This window comes from Sturnus vulgaris, chromosome 3 (genome assembly GCF_052056855.1).
Source record: "Sturnus vulgaris isolate bStuVul1 chromosome 3, bStuVul1.hap1, whole genome shotgun sequence".
NCBI classification, from domain to species: Eukaryota; Metazoa; Chordata; class Aves; order Passeriformes; family Sturnidae; genus Sturnus; species Sturnus vulgaris.
The window spans coordinates 99,776,482-99,796,165 of NC_142245.1; the positions used below are offsets into that span (position 1 = coordinate 99,776,482).

At 40.8% G+C, this 19,684-nt stretch overlaps 1 protein-coding gene across 3 annotated transcripts in view; it reads right to left on the reverse strand.

The window, feature by feature from the left end:
• The window catches only part of MBOAT2 (membrane bound glycerophospholipid O-acyltransferase 2), a 93,449-nt gene that overhangs the window by 25,941 nt on the left and 47,824 nt on the right, over positions 1-19,684 (reverse strand). For all 3 annotated transcript variants that reach the window (XM_014895004.2, XM_088162386.1, XM_088162388.1), the window contains exon 4: positions 3,596-3,691. In XM_014895004.2, coding sequence (XP_014750490.2) covers positions 3,596-3,691 — 96 coding nt within the window. The remainder of the gene's footprint in view (positions 1-3,595; positions 3,692-19,684) is intronic.

Consider the following 19,684-nt stretch of genomic DNA (forward strand, 5'->3'; position numbering starts at 1 on the left):
TATTAGGAGTCCAGGTTAACTACATCTTCAACGCCAGAACAAAGTGATTAGTTTTTAAAGGACAGAGCAATTATATTCATTGTAAGTTACAGCAGCAGTAAACAAAGGACAAGAAAACTATAGCAAGTTGAACATTAAAATAAGCTATTCAGCTATGCAGACCACTTCCGTGTTTTTTTCTAATACCTGATCCTATCTTTGATTTTTCCACCAAGAACTATTATTTGTTTCAAGTAAACATATCTGGAAAAACAAAAACCCAGCATAATTATGCTGGCTCAAATAGAGTTCACTTTGTTCTGAATTTAGTACACTTGCATGGATCTTAAACTGTCCAAGAAATATTCTGTCCTGGCTAGCCAAGTCAGTTTCCTACTGAGAAATTATACCATTCTCATAGTATCTAAGAGCTTTTGCCTGATGTGAATCTCAACATTATAAACCCCCTCCCTGGGGTAGGGAAGCAATGGGCAATACATAAAGTAAACTACTAGAATTTAGAAATTTAATTTTGAAATCAGAGGTCAAAAAACACATTGAGGTTAAACTTACCTCGAATTATCTGAGCTGGAGATAAAAAAACCCAAACCAAAAACTACCACCAACAACAAAAAACTCCCAATAAACAAAAAACCCTCACAATAAAATCATTATTCTGTACAATAGGCACTTAGTTTTGTTCATGTCTTGAGTGCACTAGACGTTTTTATAACACATTAAGTTGTCACAGAAACAAATCCAAAAGCCATCAAGTCCTCCTGTGTTAGCAGGGCTACATCAGTATTTTGCCATATAGTTCAGTCCATTAAATTGATTTTTTTTTTTTTAAGGTAATGGTTAAAATGGTTTCAAAGCACACAATTATTTCCAGTCCTCAAAATGCAATCGGGGGAAAAATTTTCTACAGTACTACCACTGTCCCAAAATCCTGGTAACAAGACTAGAGTGACACAGAAGGGGCATAAAGACAACTAAACAGGAACAGACAGTCTGGTAAATCCCTCATACCTTTTTCTAGCATTTAATCAGTAGGGCTGCTTGGTGCTGGCAGAAATCCCCAACTGACTCTAAACATAATGAATTTTCTTTCTATAAGTAGACATATGACAGCATGGGTCCTGCCTGGTGGAAGGATGGAGTCCAGGAGGAACTTGGTCAGCCCTTACATTAATTCCAGCTGATAAATCTGTCATTGTTTCATAGCAGACCCTGGTATTCTATTTTTTTTTTCTCCTGAAGCAGCTACTCCAGTATCATCAAATATTTGGCTGAGGAGCAAAAATCTAGAGACTAAAAGAGGAAGAGTCCTTCCTGGCACAGTGAGACTGTAAAGCAGGATTTTAACAATCCCTTTTAGGTGCTGGCAGAAAGGCAAAGGAGGCAGCTGGGATCTGTTAATACTGCAGCCAGGACCACACAGCTCTGCACAAGCAATTGCATCTCCAGCATGAGGTGTTCCCAGCTTGCTTCACTGTCAGTGCACTGAGGCCATCCCTCAAACTTGGAGCAGATTTTCTCAGCTTGGGCACCTCAGACAGGCACTGCATGCTGGGAGAAACACCTAGGTAAACACACATTTAAAGCTCTTTTGGGGCTAACCACTGTATGAATCCATGCCAACATCTTTAGAAGAACTTGCTCGTGCTGGAGTTCAGTGGCTGGTTAGGAAATTTAAAGGGTTGGGGGTTTTTTTGAGCTTACTCTCTTTTTTCAGAGCAAGTTTTCTTTCTCTGCCTAATTTGAAAGTAATCTCTGTCTCATGTCAAGGGAGCATATGCAGTGTATGCCAGAGATTTAAAGTGATTTGCATACACCAAGGACTCAAACTGATGCATGAAAGGGTGGTTTAAATCTGCCATCTCGAACATACAATCAGAGAGTTTGATCTAGACTTCAGAACAGTTCTGTCCAGAGCACAGAGCTCATAAATCATGGAATAGTTTGTGTTGGAAGGGACCTTGAAGATCATCTACCTCCATCATCCCCGTCCTGGGCAGAGACACCTTCACATCTCCAGGGATGGGATGTGGGACTCTTTGGACGTGTTCAGACCTAGCAGAAATCTCTGAGCTACCACCAAACCAGAGCCACATCTGAAAGCAGTACAGTCACATTTCAGCAATGGTGTGCTCAAGCTCTATTAATTGTTTTGAGGCTCAGAACAACAAAGTGCAATTACACTGTTTCCACAGTCAGCTCAGAACTCTGATCGCTGCCAAGGTTGTACACTTCGGCCCTACAGTGAACTGGAAGGGACAGCATCTGGATTATGGTTTCATTAGTAATGGTGAAATTAAAGTCAACATCAGTAAATCTAGTGTCTTTAAGCACAAGACTGCATTGCAAGCTCTCATTATAGCCAGTGGAGATGTAGTCCACAGAGTCAGGGCCATCTGACAAGTGACCCAGTTCACACTCAGATACTTCGTGGTGGGTCAGCTGAAATGCCCTCCAGGCTCTACTGTCCACATCAATCACATCTCTGCTGACAAACTGGAACTTGGATATCTGGCTTGAAGGCAGACACTTGGATGTAAGGCAAATATAGAAAGATGTTTTGGAAGGTAAGATAAAGATGACACAAAACATGAATTCAACCATAGGAGCTTTTGGCTTCAGCCTACGGGTTAATTTTCTGGACTAAATGCCTGTTACCAATAAAGACTGAGAAGTAACAAGGCTAACAAGTGAAATCCAACCACAGGTTATGCTAAACTATAAAGACCACTACCACCCACAGTATCTCTGGAAAGTATTTAATGCATTCTTTTAAGCAGACTAGCAAATACTCCTCATATCTTCCCCCCTCCCCCCCCCAGCCCAGAATATATACTCTCCTTTAAATGAACAGAAGCACAATCACAGTAGCAAACTTGTTTGTAAGAAATGTTGTGCTTCACTTCTCTGTATCTGCAGCAAAAAGGAGAATTACCAATATGGTTTATTTTTATTTTGCCCATGTAATTCTGTTTTGCTCCTATATAATTCAAGTCAAATATAAGTACAAGTTCATGACATAAAATGAGGACACACAGTGACTAAACTTTCTGTTTCCAAAATCTCAGTGACTACCTCAACATCCAGGTGCCTATCTCCTTAGCTTTCTCCTTCTGGAACATCTAACATAAAATGAAAAAAGAAAGAAGCTAAAAGCTAAATTCCATAAAATGTTCAGATTTTCCACAAAAAGTGGTGTAAGACTGTGCCAGGCAAGCAAGTACACCAGACATAATTCAAGGTCCATCATGCTGTCAAGGATGGTAGTAGACATTTTAATGGAAAAATCAAAGAGAAAAAATTCCCATAGCCACCAAATCCTTTATGCCATTCAGACGGGAACAAGAGGCAACAGATAACACATTGGTGGTTCTAACAAGAACAACTGTTCACAAAAAATTCTCAGTTTGTATGATTAAAGCATAGTTACTTATATATTTGCATGTGTGCCAATACACACATACATGCTCAGCTTTCTCCCAAAGTTTGAAAGGTTGACACAATTTTGGGGGGGAAGCAACCAATAAAAAAATCCCCCACAGCAATAGATACAGTATCACTCAGAAGGAAAAGATAAAAAGATTGTTTTTCTCCTTACCCAGAAAAATCAGCAGAATACTGTCCATAATCAAAGATATAGACCCTAGTAATTTGGCACACAGTGAGGTATCCTAAAGCGAAAACAAAGCAATACCTGGAAAGAAAATGGGAAAAAAATTTCAATTAAAAATCATAAACTTTTCTCCACTGAATAAAGTACCTTTTCAATAGAGTTTAGTCTCCACTTATTTCTACAAAATATTACATAATAGGAATCTGTAATTACACTTTTATTCTGCCTGAGGTTTTTCTGGCAATGTTTATTCTATGCAAGCACATACTTTATTATTTTGAAGTGTGCAGTATGACAATATAAATTCTATTATCAGTAGGCAAAATATTTATTCACATAAATAAAGCCTAGAATTTATAATTGTAAGCACCACTGTAAAAACTGGAAGTCCTATAAAGAGAAAAATCAATCTATTAAGGGTTTTTTGTTTGTTTGTTTTTTGTAGCTCAGAGTTAATTTTTGTCTGTATGAGAATAGAAGTTTGGAAAATGATAGCTCAAATAATTTCCATTGCATGTATAGCTATGCATTCAAAACTCACTACCACAAATAATATTGCTGCTGTCTTCAAAGGAACTGGAGAAGATCAGTAATTTTCAAATACAAATGGTAAAACATATGTGAGTGAAAAATGAAGAGGACACCTTCTGTCTTCTGTTAAGCAGACCCTGAGCAAAGGTAAGAAAAAACACATATACAAACCATCTTATGAAAGTGTTATAGGTATGATAAAATTAGTTTTACATACCTTTTTCTCAACAACACACTAATGAGAACTGATTTTCCAGTATACCTCACAAAATCTGCCAGATATTCTTTGAAGTCCAAAAGGACAATGAATGCCAGCAGGAACTTCACTAATCTTTTAGGATTTTAATGTATAAACTGTGCAGTCTTTATTTCATATTCACAAGACTGATGTGCAAACCCTACAGAAGACCATATAATGCATCCAAAATCCAGTTAGAATGAAAATATTCATACAACAAACTGAAAATCACAGCCAGGACTGGACTTAGGTCCTGGAACTGCAAGACCACCTTGGAACATGACTTTCTTTTACAGATAAATATTTTGCACAAACTTGTTAAAATTTAAGGTCTTTGAAATTATTCTTCAATCTGACACTCACTACATAGAACACCTGCATTTTAATCTTTAACTGAAAAATGTGCTATATATAAGGCATTTAATATTTTAAAGCATCCAACTTTGAAATTACAGATGTTACATACCATTAAATTATATGTGTTTTGGTGAAAAAAAAATTTAGAGGGTCTGTTTTAGCAACAGTTTATTTTCTGTTTTCATTAACATTCATAATCCAGAAACAGTATTATACTGGGTGACTAGCTGGTACAAAAGCGCTTGCAGTAAGAATACGCTGGCACAGGTTGCCCAGAGAGGTGACAGAACATACTGTTGTCCCCTAAAGAAACTTAAAAGGTTTATGACAGCTTGCATCATTCCTGTAGTTTCTTCCACAGGTTTGTAGTGCAACTTGCTGATCATCCTAACTCTCATAAATCCACCTTTACTTAAAAAAATTCAAATAAGACCTGAAAATGTTTTGAGAACTTTCTAAAGTACTCTTACTGCATGTTTCTTACTTTCTTCAGGGATTCACTCACCAAAAACTCCCCTTCAATCAGAAAATTGAGTTACATTTTGAGAGCTCAACCACATCAAATTTTACCCCACTACAAAGCTAATTACAGACTGCACACAAATGCAACAGTTTTACCCAAGGCTAAAGTTTCTCCAACAGTAGAAAAGCAGTTGATCTTAAAAGTCAGTGTTATTCTATACTTGCTTCTCACTGGATAATGTTCTTGTGACCAGAAAGACAAAACTATATCACACTGAACACGAACAGCTACACAAGTAACTTTTACACAAATCGACGAGTAATGAACACTGCATTATGCAACAGAAAGACACAAAAACATTAATTTAAAATATGTCTGAGACTAATTCTCAGGATCTCTGGCAATACGACCTTACTTAATCTATCAACACATGTAACAAATTCGGACATATACAAATACACTGTAGCACATACCAGAAAGCAGAACACACTGATACATTTCACTCATTATTAAAAGTTTAAAAAATTAAAATAAATTACACAAACAATACTGGATAGCCTATTACATAGAAGGGCTTTTCTTGTACATGTATTCCATATAATATTTCAATTCCTTACAATTTTGAACTTCTCAGAACACTAAAATAGTAATATACAGTAAATGTAATATATTCTACACATAAAATTTTATCTTTCCTTTAAAAAGAAACATATCAAGTAAACTACTCAATGTTTTTTAAAAGTATATTCTAACTTATTGTAAAGGAAATACCTTAAAATACACACATAAATATTACAATACATAAAAATACTAAGTAAGCAGCCTCTCCATGTACTTTACAGAAGGTGTTCATCAAGAGAAAATCTGTTTAATTCTATTGTTTTTTAAAAAGGCAAATAATCTCTTATTAGCAAATAATGTACACTGTCCTATTCACTATTTTTTATCTAGTCATTTTTTGACAAATAACATTAAGCAACACACATATCAAGAATTTTTACCTGCACGTATACATATAAAACCAAAAAGCATCATTCTATCTGTATGTGTACATACACACACACAGATATACAGGGTTTGGTTCTTTCCCATTACATAAACTTAGTCTCCAAACATACATTATGTAGAAGGACTCCCGAAACACCATTTCTGCTAATGCAGAAAACTTCAGTCTCATCCCTGTACCCCTTTTTTTATTGTCCTCACAAGTTTAGCACAGTCAATACAACATTCACACCAGCATTGCTCACTTCAGTGCAAATTGGTTGGATTTTGTTTGAAAGCCGATTTTTTTTTCCTACAGGCAAAGCATTTTTATCCAGTGTCACCTTACAAATTCACTCCCCATGACACAGCATCATGGTTTAACTCCAGCAGTGGCAGCCACTCCCTCACTGCTTCCACTATACTCCCACCACCCATGGGGAAAGGGAGAAGTGGAAAGAAAAGGTGAACCTCATGGGTTGAGATAAACACAATTTATTAAGTGCAACTAGATATCATAATAATAAATATGCTAATACTGATAATAATAATTGAAATTACAAGGAGAGGTTCTTGTAATAGAACAATAGAACCCAAGAGAAAAGTGATACACAGTACAATTGTTCACCACGTGCTTACTGAGGAGCAGATCAGTTCCCTTCCAGGTAACTCTCCCCAGTTTATACACTGACCATGACACCCTGTGGTATGGAATATCCCTTTGGCCAGCTCAGGTCTGCTGCCCTGGCCCCGCTTCCTCACAGCTACTTGTGCACCTCCTCACTGGCAGAGCATGGGAAACTGACGTGCATCTGACTTACAGTAAGCATTACCTAGCCACAACCACTATGTCAGTGTGTTATCAACACTATTCTCACACTCAATCCCAAGAACAGCAATGCACCAGCTACTAGGAAGAAAATAAACCCTGTCCCAGTCAACAGCAGAGCATACAGCAACCATTCTGCCCAGCACATCATGTATAACCAGAGGACAAAGGCTCAGACAAAGTCTCCACCTAGCCCAGGATCCAGAACTGTGTCCTCCCCACAGCAAGAGCTCGAACACAGATGCCCCAGCAATGCAGATGAGCATAACAAGCACAGGAGCTGCTTCCCAGTGTTCTCCCGCACTCAAAACAATCAGCACTTTATAGACCCAGATTCAAAACACGTTATCCATGTGTTTAAAATCCTCAGCATACTACACCCTCTATCAACTTCTGACTCCAAAGCACACCTTCATCTTTACCACCCTCTGTTGCTCCAAATACACTTGAGAAAAAGCTGTTAATTTCGATATCTACAGCGTAACTATACACAAATTTGATAGAACTGAATGAGCCAGCAGAACCTACTTATATAATGCTGCCACATATTTAAGAATGTAAAGATTGCGTATGTGGTTTAAAAGCAGAACCCCCATCTTTTACCTGTGTTTCTTAGAAATTTTGGGTAGCTAGCCAAGAAAGAACATCCACAAGTTAATTCTAGAGCTTTAATCTGCTGGTGAACAAGCTGAGCAGCACACAGGTCCAGGCTAACAATCAGCCAATGTATGTTATGTTTTCACATAGCAAGGGGTGGGAGTTGCATTTTTATTTTACACTTTTGGGGAACTCAGCATCTTAGTTATAAAATGTATGTTCCTACCATACCTCTCTATGTTTGCACAAAATGCAGCAAAAATAGAACTGTGACCTTGACAAAGGCAGGCTCTGAGAGATGTCATAACAGCTTCTGTTATTTTAGGCTCTTCTCATGCAGTAGAAGGACAACAGCACAATATGCTATTTTGCTGGAAGAAAGTTAAATAAACCAATCAACACAGGGTGCTTTTTTACCAGCTAGTTGGCACATACTACAGATTAAACCTTGAAATAAAGGTTCCATGTCCAGTCAAGATCTACTTCCACTATGTTAGGAAAAAGTACTTTTCTTTTCTTTAAATGTCTAATTATTCTGTTTCAAAAGGCAGACCTAGACACCATATAACATTATCCTGCATTGATTTTTAGAAAAGGTGACAGAATGGCCTCTGACTTTTCCCATGCCCTGTGCTGAAAGCTGCTGCCTGGTTTTGCTTGTTTGTTTTTCTATAGATTACGCCAAATTAATAAAAACCACAACAAACAAAAGAAAAACCCTAAAAAAATTAAATTCTTGCCTCTAGAGTCAGACCAGAATTCTTATTAAAATCCAGCTATATTTATTTCTTTAATTCTAGTGATCATAAACAATTTACATTGTTCACACAGAGAAAGTCAACTCTGTGCAGTTAGAACACAACAATATCTGTTTACAAAACTTCAAAGTGAAAAATGTACATCAAAAAAAAGTCCGAAGTGTCAAAACTAAACATCTAATTCTGCAATCATCCAGCACAAGCCAACAGAAATACTGACTAGAATTAGCTGCATTTCGACTCTCTGAGAGCTGCAAGGTAAGCTACTCTTCCCCAGTCTGCTGCATTTACATCAAAAAATTGCCTATTTACACAATTTTTTAATGTATGCATTACCAACATACATGATTGGTATTTCTTAGGAAATGGATGAGTTTTATGATGTAAACAATAACAGCCTCAGAGTGTGTGTGCCTCTAAAACACAAGCAATATTAATCCTTGTGGCCACTCAGAAGCCTCTGATTCACACACTAGTCTGTCCCTTCTGATTACTTCAAGTAGAGTTTCAAAATGCATTGAAATATACAACAAATAAAAAGACAAAAACAGACTGTCTATGAGCCCATTTCCAGACAAGGAAACATTCATGCCATCATGCTTTGGTGACAAGCAATCTGACTATCACGTTCCACCTATTTTCAACCCTCAGCTGAAGATTTTTGAGTCTGACAGCCATTTTAAAGCAAATTTAACAAGTGGACAGAGTTCTTCAACATTTAGATCCAACAACAGTGTGAAAAACGAGGTTCAGTTTCCTGGTAGATTTGAAAAAGTTTAATAAAAGACAATAAGAGACAATAAAGCAAACAGTTATAATGGCCAGGTGGCTTGGCATTTAGCCAAGAGCACACACTAACTCAACAAACACTTCTTTAAATGCATCAACCTGTTGTATATTCATAGACCTTCATGTATTATGCAAAATTCCCCCCCTCCAACCTGTAAATCAACATTTTTTATTTTTTTACTTTTTTTCCTTGTGGCTCCTTCTGGTCAGTGCACTCGCTGATAACAGATATCAATAAATCCTTTCCCTGGAGTTCTAGTGCTCGTCACCCCTGTCTTTACCCAAATAGGATAATCCAAGAATGTGAAAAATTTTCTGATTATCTTTTTACCATTCTCTGAGTTAGTTACATGAACAAAAGCTTTTTACATCACCATGTTATAGTCCAAGAAAAAAATATATTTATCACACTATTATTTCTAAGTTTTGTTAACAGCAGAACTAAAAAAAAAACTTCAAAAAAAAATTCATTCAACAAAGTTTTCCAACAATATACATATAGATTCATTTCAATATTTGCAACAAGCCAATAGTATAACATGTACTTATAACAATAGCCCGACGCAGCCAGGGCAGGCCTCACCAAGCAGGCCGCACCCAGCAGGCCCCGCTCAGCCCGGGCCCGCTCAGCCAGCAGAGCAAACTGCTGGGGCCCTGCAGGCTCCTGGGCCTCCTGCACACAAACACACACAAGGCTGGGTACGAGGATTCATCAGCTCCTTTGTCTCAAAACCATTTGCGGTGGCTTGACTGTTTGTTTACTCCAGATCAGCCCGCTGACATTATCTCTTGACTAATGTATTTTGATGTTTTGCTACATAATGGCAACATAATGGCTGGGTAAAGTAAATCTTTAGTAAGCTAAATTAAATGATCGTTCTAGTTATAGCTACAGGCCATAATCCAAATGCAACATTAATACATGACAAATGCAACACATACACTCATATCGAAAACACACTTCAGACCTTCCACATGCACCCTAATGTTACATTCTCTTGCTTTCCAACCACTCCCCCTGCTCCCTTCAATTCTGGAACATCTCAAGGATAAGGAGACCAGGTTCAGACTCTCATAAATGAGAGGAACATCATCTGAAAGAGAAGACAGGCAGGAGGGAGGGTGCTTTCATGCTTTCCCTGGAATGGAAAAAACATATTGTGTGATTCATTCTTTCTGTAAGACTCCAAAAGGAACACAGAACTAGGAAAGGTGGGAATAAATAAATTTATTTGATCCCCAAGAAAACTCAAAGCTGAGAGTTGAAGTTGAATAGGTCCTAAATTTATTGTTAAACTGAGATGAGACATGAGGGGTCACTTAAGTTCTCTCTCACTTGAAAAACCACATTGTGTCATATCAACCCATATTTCTGCAATCACTTGATAGCATAACAGTAAACAATGCAGATAACAGCACCAAGTCTGACCTTTGCATTTGAAAAAGTTGACAATAGTACAGAGCACTTAAAAATACAAAGAAGAAAGCCTAACAGCTTCACAACACAAAATCTGTGAAGGCAGAAATCCACAATGCTGTAATCTGCTTTACAAAGTCCCGATGAAGGAATTAGAATCTTGAGATCTTCTGACAAAAAATGAGTACTCAAAACAAATAGCTGACATGCTGGTGCTGTGAATTTTCATCTGTTCACTCATTTATCTACATAATATTTGCCTAGCTATAGGATGTTTCAGCATCACAGCATGCATGCAAGTGATTTTATGCTTCCTCTTTCTTCTACGTGATACATAAGTAACTTTTCTGCAAATACCAGAACTGCGCCTAGTATCATTAATTTTGCAAACCAGCAGAAACCCATATAGTAGAGTCAGAAGAGTTCCCTATCAGGAGCTTGGTAGCAACACAACTTCTGAGAGTATTTTTAAGGTAATAAAAACGTCATTGACAATAATGGGACTAATGCAAGTGCTATCTTAAAGGACAGGCCTAATAGTCATAATGGTTTCGAAATGGTAAACTAAAACTGCTAAATACAAAATATTTTGTAATAATTCTATTTCAGTGGACCAGTAAGCTTTATACAAGAACTCACGGGTAGTTTAACAGAACAAGTTCTCTGATGGCAAAACAATAGCAAGGTCAATCATTAAACCTATCACTGCTATTAACTCGGCACTTGGCAAGTATCATCTTGGATGAAGATAAGAGGGAGCTGTTATTTCCATTCACCCACTCATCACCCTGCTCCAGCCACACACCCCCTTGTGCCCCATGCACATCCCCACGTTCTGCGGGGAAGGAGCAGATTCCCAGCTCCTTCAGCCCTCCAATCTCTGCTGCAGCCCCACATCTTTGCCTTGAGACACAACACCTGAGGCAGAGAAGCAGCGTGGCTGCAACACTGCCAGGAGAGAGAGGAGAGGTTTGCTCAGTCATGAGGTGATGCCAGCCGGAATTTGTGTTCAGCCAGGCAGGAGACATTTTCTGCATGTGTTAGGGATGGCAGCAGCTGGGGAACATACGGGATATGATTTGCTGAGAAGGTGGCTGTGCAGCCAGAATCAGTACACAGGGCAGCCAGCAGATTAATAAACAACCCAGCTCCCTGCAAGCAGCATACAAAACAAAAGGCCAAAGGAATCAGATTCAGTTACAAAAAACAAGTATTTTAATGATTCCAAGACCAAAGGAAAGCCAGGAGTTTGTGCTAACAACCTAACACAGCTGCATTTTCTTTCAAGCCATTTTTCAAAACAAAATGCCCTTTAGAGGTATTTTATCAGAGGAGATGACGGTATTTATATTCCCCACCCTATTTCTTGCTTTGCCTCTAGGAAGGAATCAAACAATTCTTTGTTTTCAGCAAGATACTGAATCAACTGCAAACACCACAGCGGGTCAGACCTGCATCAACACTGCAGCCCTATACCTTGCTGAGCTATTTACAACATCCTGCAATCAGACGCACGTCTCAAACAGCACAGTGGCTGCAATAAAACATTTCTGAAACAAATAAAACCATTTCTGAAAAATACAATTTGCTTAAAACATAGCATAAATTAAATGCCTGATTTTCTCCAATGCATAACATTCCTTTAACGCAGCAAGACCTATCCTGTCAGATGACTTGTTTCATTTCTATCCAATCCCCATCCCCCAGCTAAGTTAAAGCACTGCTACAATGTCCTATCTTCTGCATCCTTTAATCAATGCATACCGATGTATATAACATTCACATGATGCATCAACGTCACCACTGTCATAGTATTTGTCATATGGTCCTGCAGAAACACACGCAGAGACCTAAATCAGCTGTTTCCTGCTGTCAGTCAGGAGAAAACCTGTGGGTAGCTCCATTTTCTTTGCTCAATGATGAAGCCTGACACAGGAATAGAGGATGGCAACTTCTATTTTTGTGTAGATTTTTCTCCCGCATGTGAGAAACACTAATAACTATTTCTGGGGATGAATTTGAGATATTCCACAAAAAACGATGATACATAATACACGAGGAACCCATTATGACAAAGCCTTGCATTTATTTTTGGAACATTTTTCATGCTTCCAGTTAGCAAAGGAAAACAAAAACACAAAAACAAACAAACAAACAAAACCCAACAAACAAACAAAACCAAAACAAACAAACCAAAAAAAAAACCAAACCCAACAAACAAACAAAAATTACACACAAAAAAATCCACAGCAATATAAACACCTACTCAATGACAGTCCAAGTCATGACACAATCGCTTAGGGAAGCGACCTACTTCAACCACAGGTAAACAATATTACACAAAGATGTATTTATGATCTTTAAATTAGAGAGTAATTATGATACCCAAGTATGCATGCACATATTACACATACTTGTATTTATATAACCCATACCTTTTTAAATTTTGGATTTATTGGAATACTGTCTTGATCCTATTTCATGCATATTTCAACTCTGCAGCATTTTTGGCCTACCATAGCCACTAAACTACTTGCACCCTGGTTTGTCACCTCCCTGCTCTTCAGTGGAGATATACAAACCACTCATGTTTGTCGTTTTCTAATATGCTTCAAAAATTTCCCTTTAAATTCTGAGTGCAATCAAATTATCTCACAATTTATTAAATTTTAAAAATTAGAATGGCTCAGGTTATTCCAGACAAATTAATCATATGACCTGTCCCTCACAGTCAGTTGCATGCAGTCAATTAAAAGATACTTTTGGGTAGATTTAATCACAATATATGCTAATGGCAGAGACTACATTTCTGTAAAAATGCAGTCTTCACGTCAATGCTAAGAATAAGGAACTTCGCGTTGTTCATCACTTATCCTTTGAGATATGAGATTAAAATAATGACTTATTCACCTATATGTATAGCCATATTACTGCCATTTGTCTATCACTCCTCATCAAGGTGTTCCATTACCTCCCTGAGTTATCTTCTATTTCCTAATGTAAGAACTCACTATAGACGTCAACTTTCAATTCACTGAATTTACATAATAGAAAAAAGCCATTTAAGATTCTCTGAAGAAAATAAATAATCATCAACCTTACTTCAATAATTTCTTTCTCCCAGCATTCAAACATTTCTCATACTCACTGTCTAGAAATTTCCTCATACTACTGCTTTCTTCTGTTTTGTACAGGTAGGGATATAACCAAACACAATGAGCCATTCTTTATGCAGGTTAAGACTTTTTTTCCTCATCACAAACAGGATGTCCAAACAAATGAACTTCTCACTCCTTTTGCAACACTGACTTATCAATGAACAAAATCTTCTGTTGCTAGAAGGACTGTCTAGAGACAGCAAGTTACACACAAAGAAGGCATCTGCAATCATTTGGCCAGCTCAAAGCATCCTTTGTGAAAATTTTTATTACTTGAGTTCTTTTATCCACAGGTAACACAAAAGTCAAGAGGGAATTCTCAAGAGACATGCATGAATTTTAAATGTGAACTGCAAAAAAGAGACTAAGAAGGCAGTTCATTTTGAGTTGTACTTTTCATGTCTGGTACTACTGTGAATTAGGAAATATGCTCAAATTTCTTTTTCATTATAATTTGAGCTACTATACAGTGAAAAACTCAGTATTTATTAAAAGCCAAGTATTATCAATTCAAAGTTTGTTAAACTCAGAGCAACAGTTTAAAAAGTAACTTACAAGAAACAGTTTACACCTTTTTGTTCATAGCAAGAAATACACATCACATAGATATAGAAGTAGTTTACTATGATTACAGTGGCAAAGGTCCCACTGCATGTTGGACAATTCACTGTCACACCACTGAACAGCCAGCACAGACAGGCAGAATCACGCAAGAGGACTTCAGCAGCCTGGGAAACCTATCACAGACTCATCATATAATTACAAACAGGTGGTTTAAATCAAGATCCATAAATGCTGTGTTCCTCTTTATACAGCTGTCCTCTAGGCATTCAAATTCCCATTGTGTAAATCCACAGAATCTTGATATTTAATTGCTAAATTTACAGAGCTATTTCAATCCCTCTGACTGCCCCATCTATGTAACACATACAGAAACACCTGGTGCATAAGAGCATTCCATTAACAAGTGTGTCCTGGTTTTGGGCAAATTTGGGGGAAAACCTCCAGAAGGAGCCCCCAGACAGCAAACCCCACGACTCCTCCCCCCCCACCCCACCGGGTTCGGGAAGAATTTCCTTGGAGAAGAGTGGGAGAAAAAACCTGTTTATTTAACAAGCAAGACACTCCCCAGCACAGGGAAAAAAGACAACACCAGCTGACAAAAAAACTCTTTCACCGTTCTGAAGGGATGACAAACTCAGTCTCTCTGGCGAGTGGTCGCCCAGTTATCAGTCTCTGGCGCTGGGGATGACTGCTGCAGGTGACAAAGTGTAGCCTCCCGGTGTTTCTTGGGGTTCCCAGGTCCCCGTCCGTTCAGATGGTATCCAGGAGAGGGAGGGGACGGGGTGGAAGAGAAAACAGTCCAGGGAAAAAGTTGGACTGCCTAGCTGAACTAACTAATAAGCAGAAAGCAAGGGCAAAGCGAAGGAAAGAAAAAGGCAGAAGCGAGCAAGCAGGCAAGCAAGCAGGCAAGCAAGCAAGCAAGCAAGCAAGCAAGCAAGCCGAGCTAAAACCTCTCCTAAACATAGACCATGGGGGAGGTGAGCCAGCTGATAACAAGACAAAACAAAGCTTCACTCTCAGACTCAGTCCTGGAAGCACAGGACATAATACCAAACATAATCAGGACACACGATTGGAGATAGAAACACCATAACATCACCCTAGGACATTCCACCCCTTATCTCCATATCGTGAACATACTAAACAGCATGTAAAAACTTCAGCAAGTAGAAATTTCCATCTTTCACTTATTCGGACACATTTCCTTCTGTCTCATGCTGCCTCACCCCACAATCAGATCTCCCTGAGGCACACATCGTGTTGTTCCATCTCTCTGCATTACCCACCATGTACAACCTGGTCCTTGAGCAAAGACAATCCCACGAATGGGTTTGTCTGTACTCGGGGCAGAATTGATCCAAACTGCCTTCCCCAACAAACCTCTGATATGTGCCACTGGGACTTTGTCTCCATCTACTATATTCAGGGACTTAGACTGGGCAGGGCCCGCTCGGTTGGTGGAACCCCGGGTGTTAACTAACCAAGTGGCCTTTGCTAAATGCTGCTCCCAGTTTTTGAATGATCCCCCACCCAATGCTCTCAAGGTGGTTTTTAACAGTCCATTGTACCTTTCCACCTTCCCTGCAGCTGGTGCATGGTAGGGGATATGGTACACCCACTCAATGCCATGTTCCCTAGCCCAAGTGTTGATAAGGCTATTCTTGAAATGAGTCCCATTGTCTGACTCAATCCTCTCAGGGGTGCCATGCCTCCAAAGGACCTGCTTTTCCAGGCCCAGGATGGTGTTACGGGCTGTAGCGTGAGACACAGGGTAGGTCTCCAACCATCCAGTGGTGGCTTCCACCATGGTCAGTACATAGCGCTTGCCCTGGCGGGTTTGAGGCAGTGTGATGTAGTCAATCTGCCAGGCCTCTCCATACTTGTACTTGGACCACCGCCCCCCATACCAGAGGGGCTTCACCCGCTTGGCTTGCTTGATGGCAGCGCACGTCTCACAGTCATGGATAACTTGAGAAATACTGTCCATGGTTAGATCCACCCCTCGGTCTCGTGCCCACTTATATGTGGCATCTCTGCCCTGATGACCTGAGGCATCATGGGCCCATCGAGCCAGGAACAACTCTCCCTTGTGTTCCCAATCAAGGTCTATCTTCGACACCCCTATCTTTGCAGCCTGATCTACCTGCTGATTGTTTTTCTGCTCTTCATTAGCCCTACTTCTGGGAACATGGGCATCTACATGGCGAACCTTCACAGGTAATTTCTCTAACCGGGTAGCGATATCTTTCCACTCTTCGGCAGCCCAAATTGGTTTTCCTCTACGCTGCCAGTTAGCCTCTTTCCATCTCTCCAACCATCCCCACAGAGCATTGGCTACCATCCATGAATCGGTATAAAGGTAAAGCTTTGGCCACTTCTCTCTTTCAGCAATGTCTAAGGCCAGTTGAACCGCTTTGAGTTCAGCAAGTTGACTGGATCCACCCTCTCCTTCAGTGGCCTCTGCTACCCGTCGCGTGGGGTTCCATACGGCTGCTTTCCACCTCCGATTCATCCCCACAATGCGACAGGAACCGTCGGTGAATAGAGCATAGCGTGTTTCCTCTGCTGGCAGTTGGTTATATGGTGGAGCTTCTTCAGCCCGTGTCACTGGTTCTTGTTCCTCATCTGTGACACCAAAACTTTCACCTTCAGGCCAATTTGTAATTACTTCCAAAATCCCAGGGCGATTCAGTTTTCCAATCCGGGTGCGCTGTGTAATGAGGGCAATCCACTTGCTCCATGTAGCACTGGTGGCATGGTGGGTTGAGGGAACCTTTCCTCTGAACATCCACCCCAGCACTGGCAGTCGGGGTGCCAGGAGGAGTTGTGCTTCTGTGCCAACCACCTCTGAGGCTGCTTGGACCCCTTCGTAGGCAGCCAAGATCTCCTTCTCTGTTGGGGTGTAGTTAGCTTCAGACCCTCTGTAGCTCCGACTCCAAAATCCTAATGGTCGGCCTCGAGTCTCACCAGGCACCTTCTGCCACAGGCTCCAGGACAGACCATGGTTCCCGGCTGCAGAGTAGAGCACGTTCTTCACATCTGGTCCCGTCCTGACTGGGCCAAGGGCTACTGCATGAGCAATTTCCTGCTTTATCTGGGCAAAAGCTTGTTGCTGCTCAGGGCCCCAATGGAAATCGTTCTTCTTGCGGGTGACCAGGTAAAGAGGGCTCACAATCTGACTATACTCAGGAATGTGCATCCTCCAAAAACCTATGGCGCCTAAGAAAGCTTGTGTCTCCTTCTTGTTGGTTGGTGGGGACATAGCTGTGATTTTGTTGATGACATCAGTAGGAATCTGACGCCGTCCATCTTGCCACTTCACTCCCAGGAACTGGATCTCTCGAGCAGGTCCCTTAACTTTACTCTTCTTGATGGCGAAGCCGGCTTCCAGGAGGATTTGGATGATTCTCTCTCCTTTCTTGAACACTTCTGCTGCTGTGTTCCCCCACACAATGATATCATCAATATATTGTAAATGTTCTGGAGCCTCACCTTTTTCTAGTGTAGTCTGGATCAGTCCATGGCAGATAGTAGGACTGTGCTTCCACCCCTGGGGCAGTCGATTCCAGGTGTACTGCACTCCCCTCCATGTGAAAGCGAACTGAGGCCTGCACTCTGCTGCCAGAGGAATGGAGAAAAATGCATTGGCGATATCGATAGTGGCGTACCACTTTGCTGCCTTGGACTCCAGCTCATACTGGAGTTCCAGCATGTCTGGCACAGCAGCACTCAGTGGTGGAGTCACCTCATTCAATGCACGATAGTCTACGGTCAATCTCCATTCTCCTTCAGATTTACGCACAGGCCAGATGGGGCTGTTGAAGGGTGAGTGGGTTTTGCTGACCACCCCTTGGCTCTCCAGCTCACGGATCATTTTATGGATGGGAACCACAGCATCTCGAGTTGTTCTGTATTGTCGGCGATGCACTATGGAAGTGGCAATTGGTACCTTTTGCTCTTCTCCTTTCAGAAGTCCTACAGTACTTGGATTCTCAGACAGTCCAGACAAGGTGTTCAATTGCTGGATGCCCTCTGTCACCACAGTTGCTATCCCAAATGCCCACCTGAATCCTTTTGGATCTTTAAAATACCCCCTTCGGAGGTAATCTATGCCCAAAATGCATGGGGCCTCTGGGCCAGTCACAATAGGATGTTTTTTCCATTCATGTCCAGTCAAGCTCACATCAGCTTCCACCAAGGTAAAGTCCTGTGATCCACCTGTCACACCAGCAATAGAAACAGATTCTGCCCCCACATATCTTGATGGGACTAATGTGCATTGGGCACCAGTATCAACCAGAGCTTTATACTTTTGTGGTTCCGATGTGCCAGGCCAACGAATCCACACAGTCCAGAAGACACGATTTTCCCTCGCCTCTCCCTGGCTAGAGGCAGGGCCCCTCTAAGCCTGTTTATCCTTCTTTCCTTGGGCATATGTCTTAGAGGTTCCTTCAAGGGGATCAGATATATCATCATCATCATACTTGGCAGCTTGGCTACGGGCAACTGGAGCTGCTCTCCTTTTGGTGGAACTTCCTCTTTGGGTCTTGCCTTCCTTCAATTCACGCACCCGTTGTGCCAGAGCAGCAGTAGATTTTCCATCCCATCTCCTCATGTTTTCTCCGCAATCACGTAGGAAGAACCACAGCTCAGCTCGTGGGGTGTACCTCCTCTCCCCATCAGGGGAACGTCTGCGTTGGATACCAGGGCCTCTAATTTGTACTGCTGAGATTTGGAGAAGGTCCTCTTTAATCTCCTCCCTGAGTCTTTTATGATTCTCCTCTATCTTGTCTTCTAATTTCTGCAGACGTGTTTCCACAGCTGCAATTCTGGCATGTGTTGGGCCATGCACAGCATCTGCATATGCTCGGAGCTTCTTTGCCATATCAAGCACGGTCTCATCCCTCTCGTCCCGCTTCATTATTGCTAAAGCAGAAGCATATTCATGGGGCCCAAGTCGTACAAGTTTTCGCCACATCACAGATGTACATGGTACCAAGTCCGGATTCCTAGTTGTTATGTCATCTGAGAAGATAATCTCTGCCACTGCCATTTCTCTCAGGCGTTGGATCCCTTGTTCTATCGTCTTCCAGTGGGTCTGCTGCATATAAAGATCATCTGCACACAGGTATCTTTGTGCTACACTGTCCAGGACCCGTGCCCAGAGGCTGTGAGGGTTAGGCCCTCTCATCATTCCTTGGTCGATGACAGGATCATGTGACAGGGATCCCAAATGCCTGGCTTCAGTGCCATCCAGAATTGTAGCCTCGCCTGCAGCATCCCAAAGACGGACCAACCAACTAATTATAGACTCATCAGGTCGTCGGGTGTAATCCTTTCTTAGGCCACGGAGGTCCTTTAGGGAAAAAGACTCAATATTGGCCTCTGA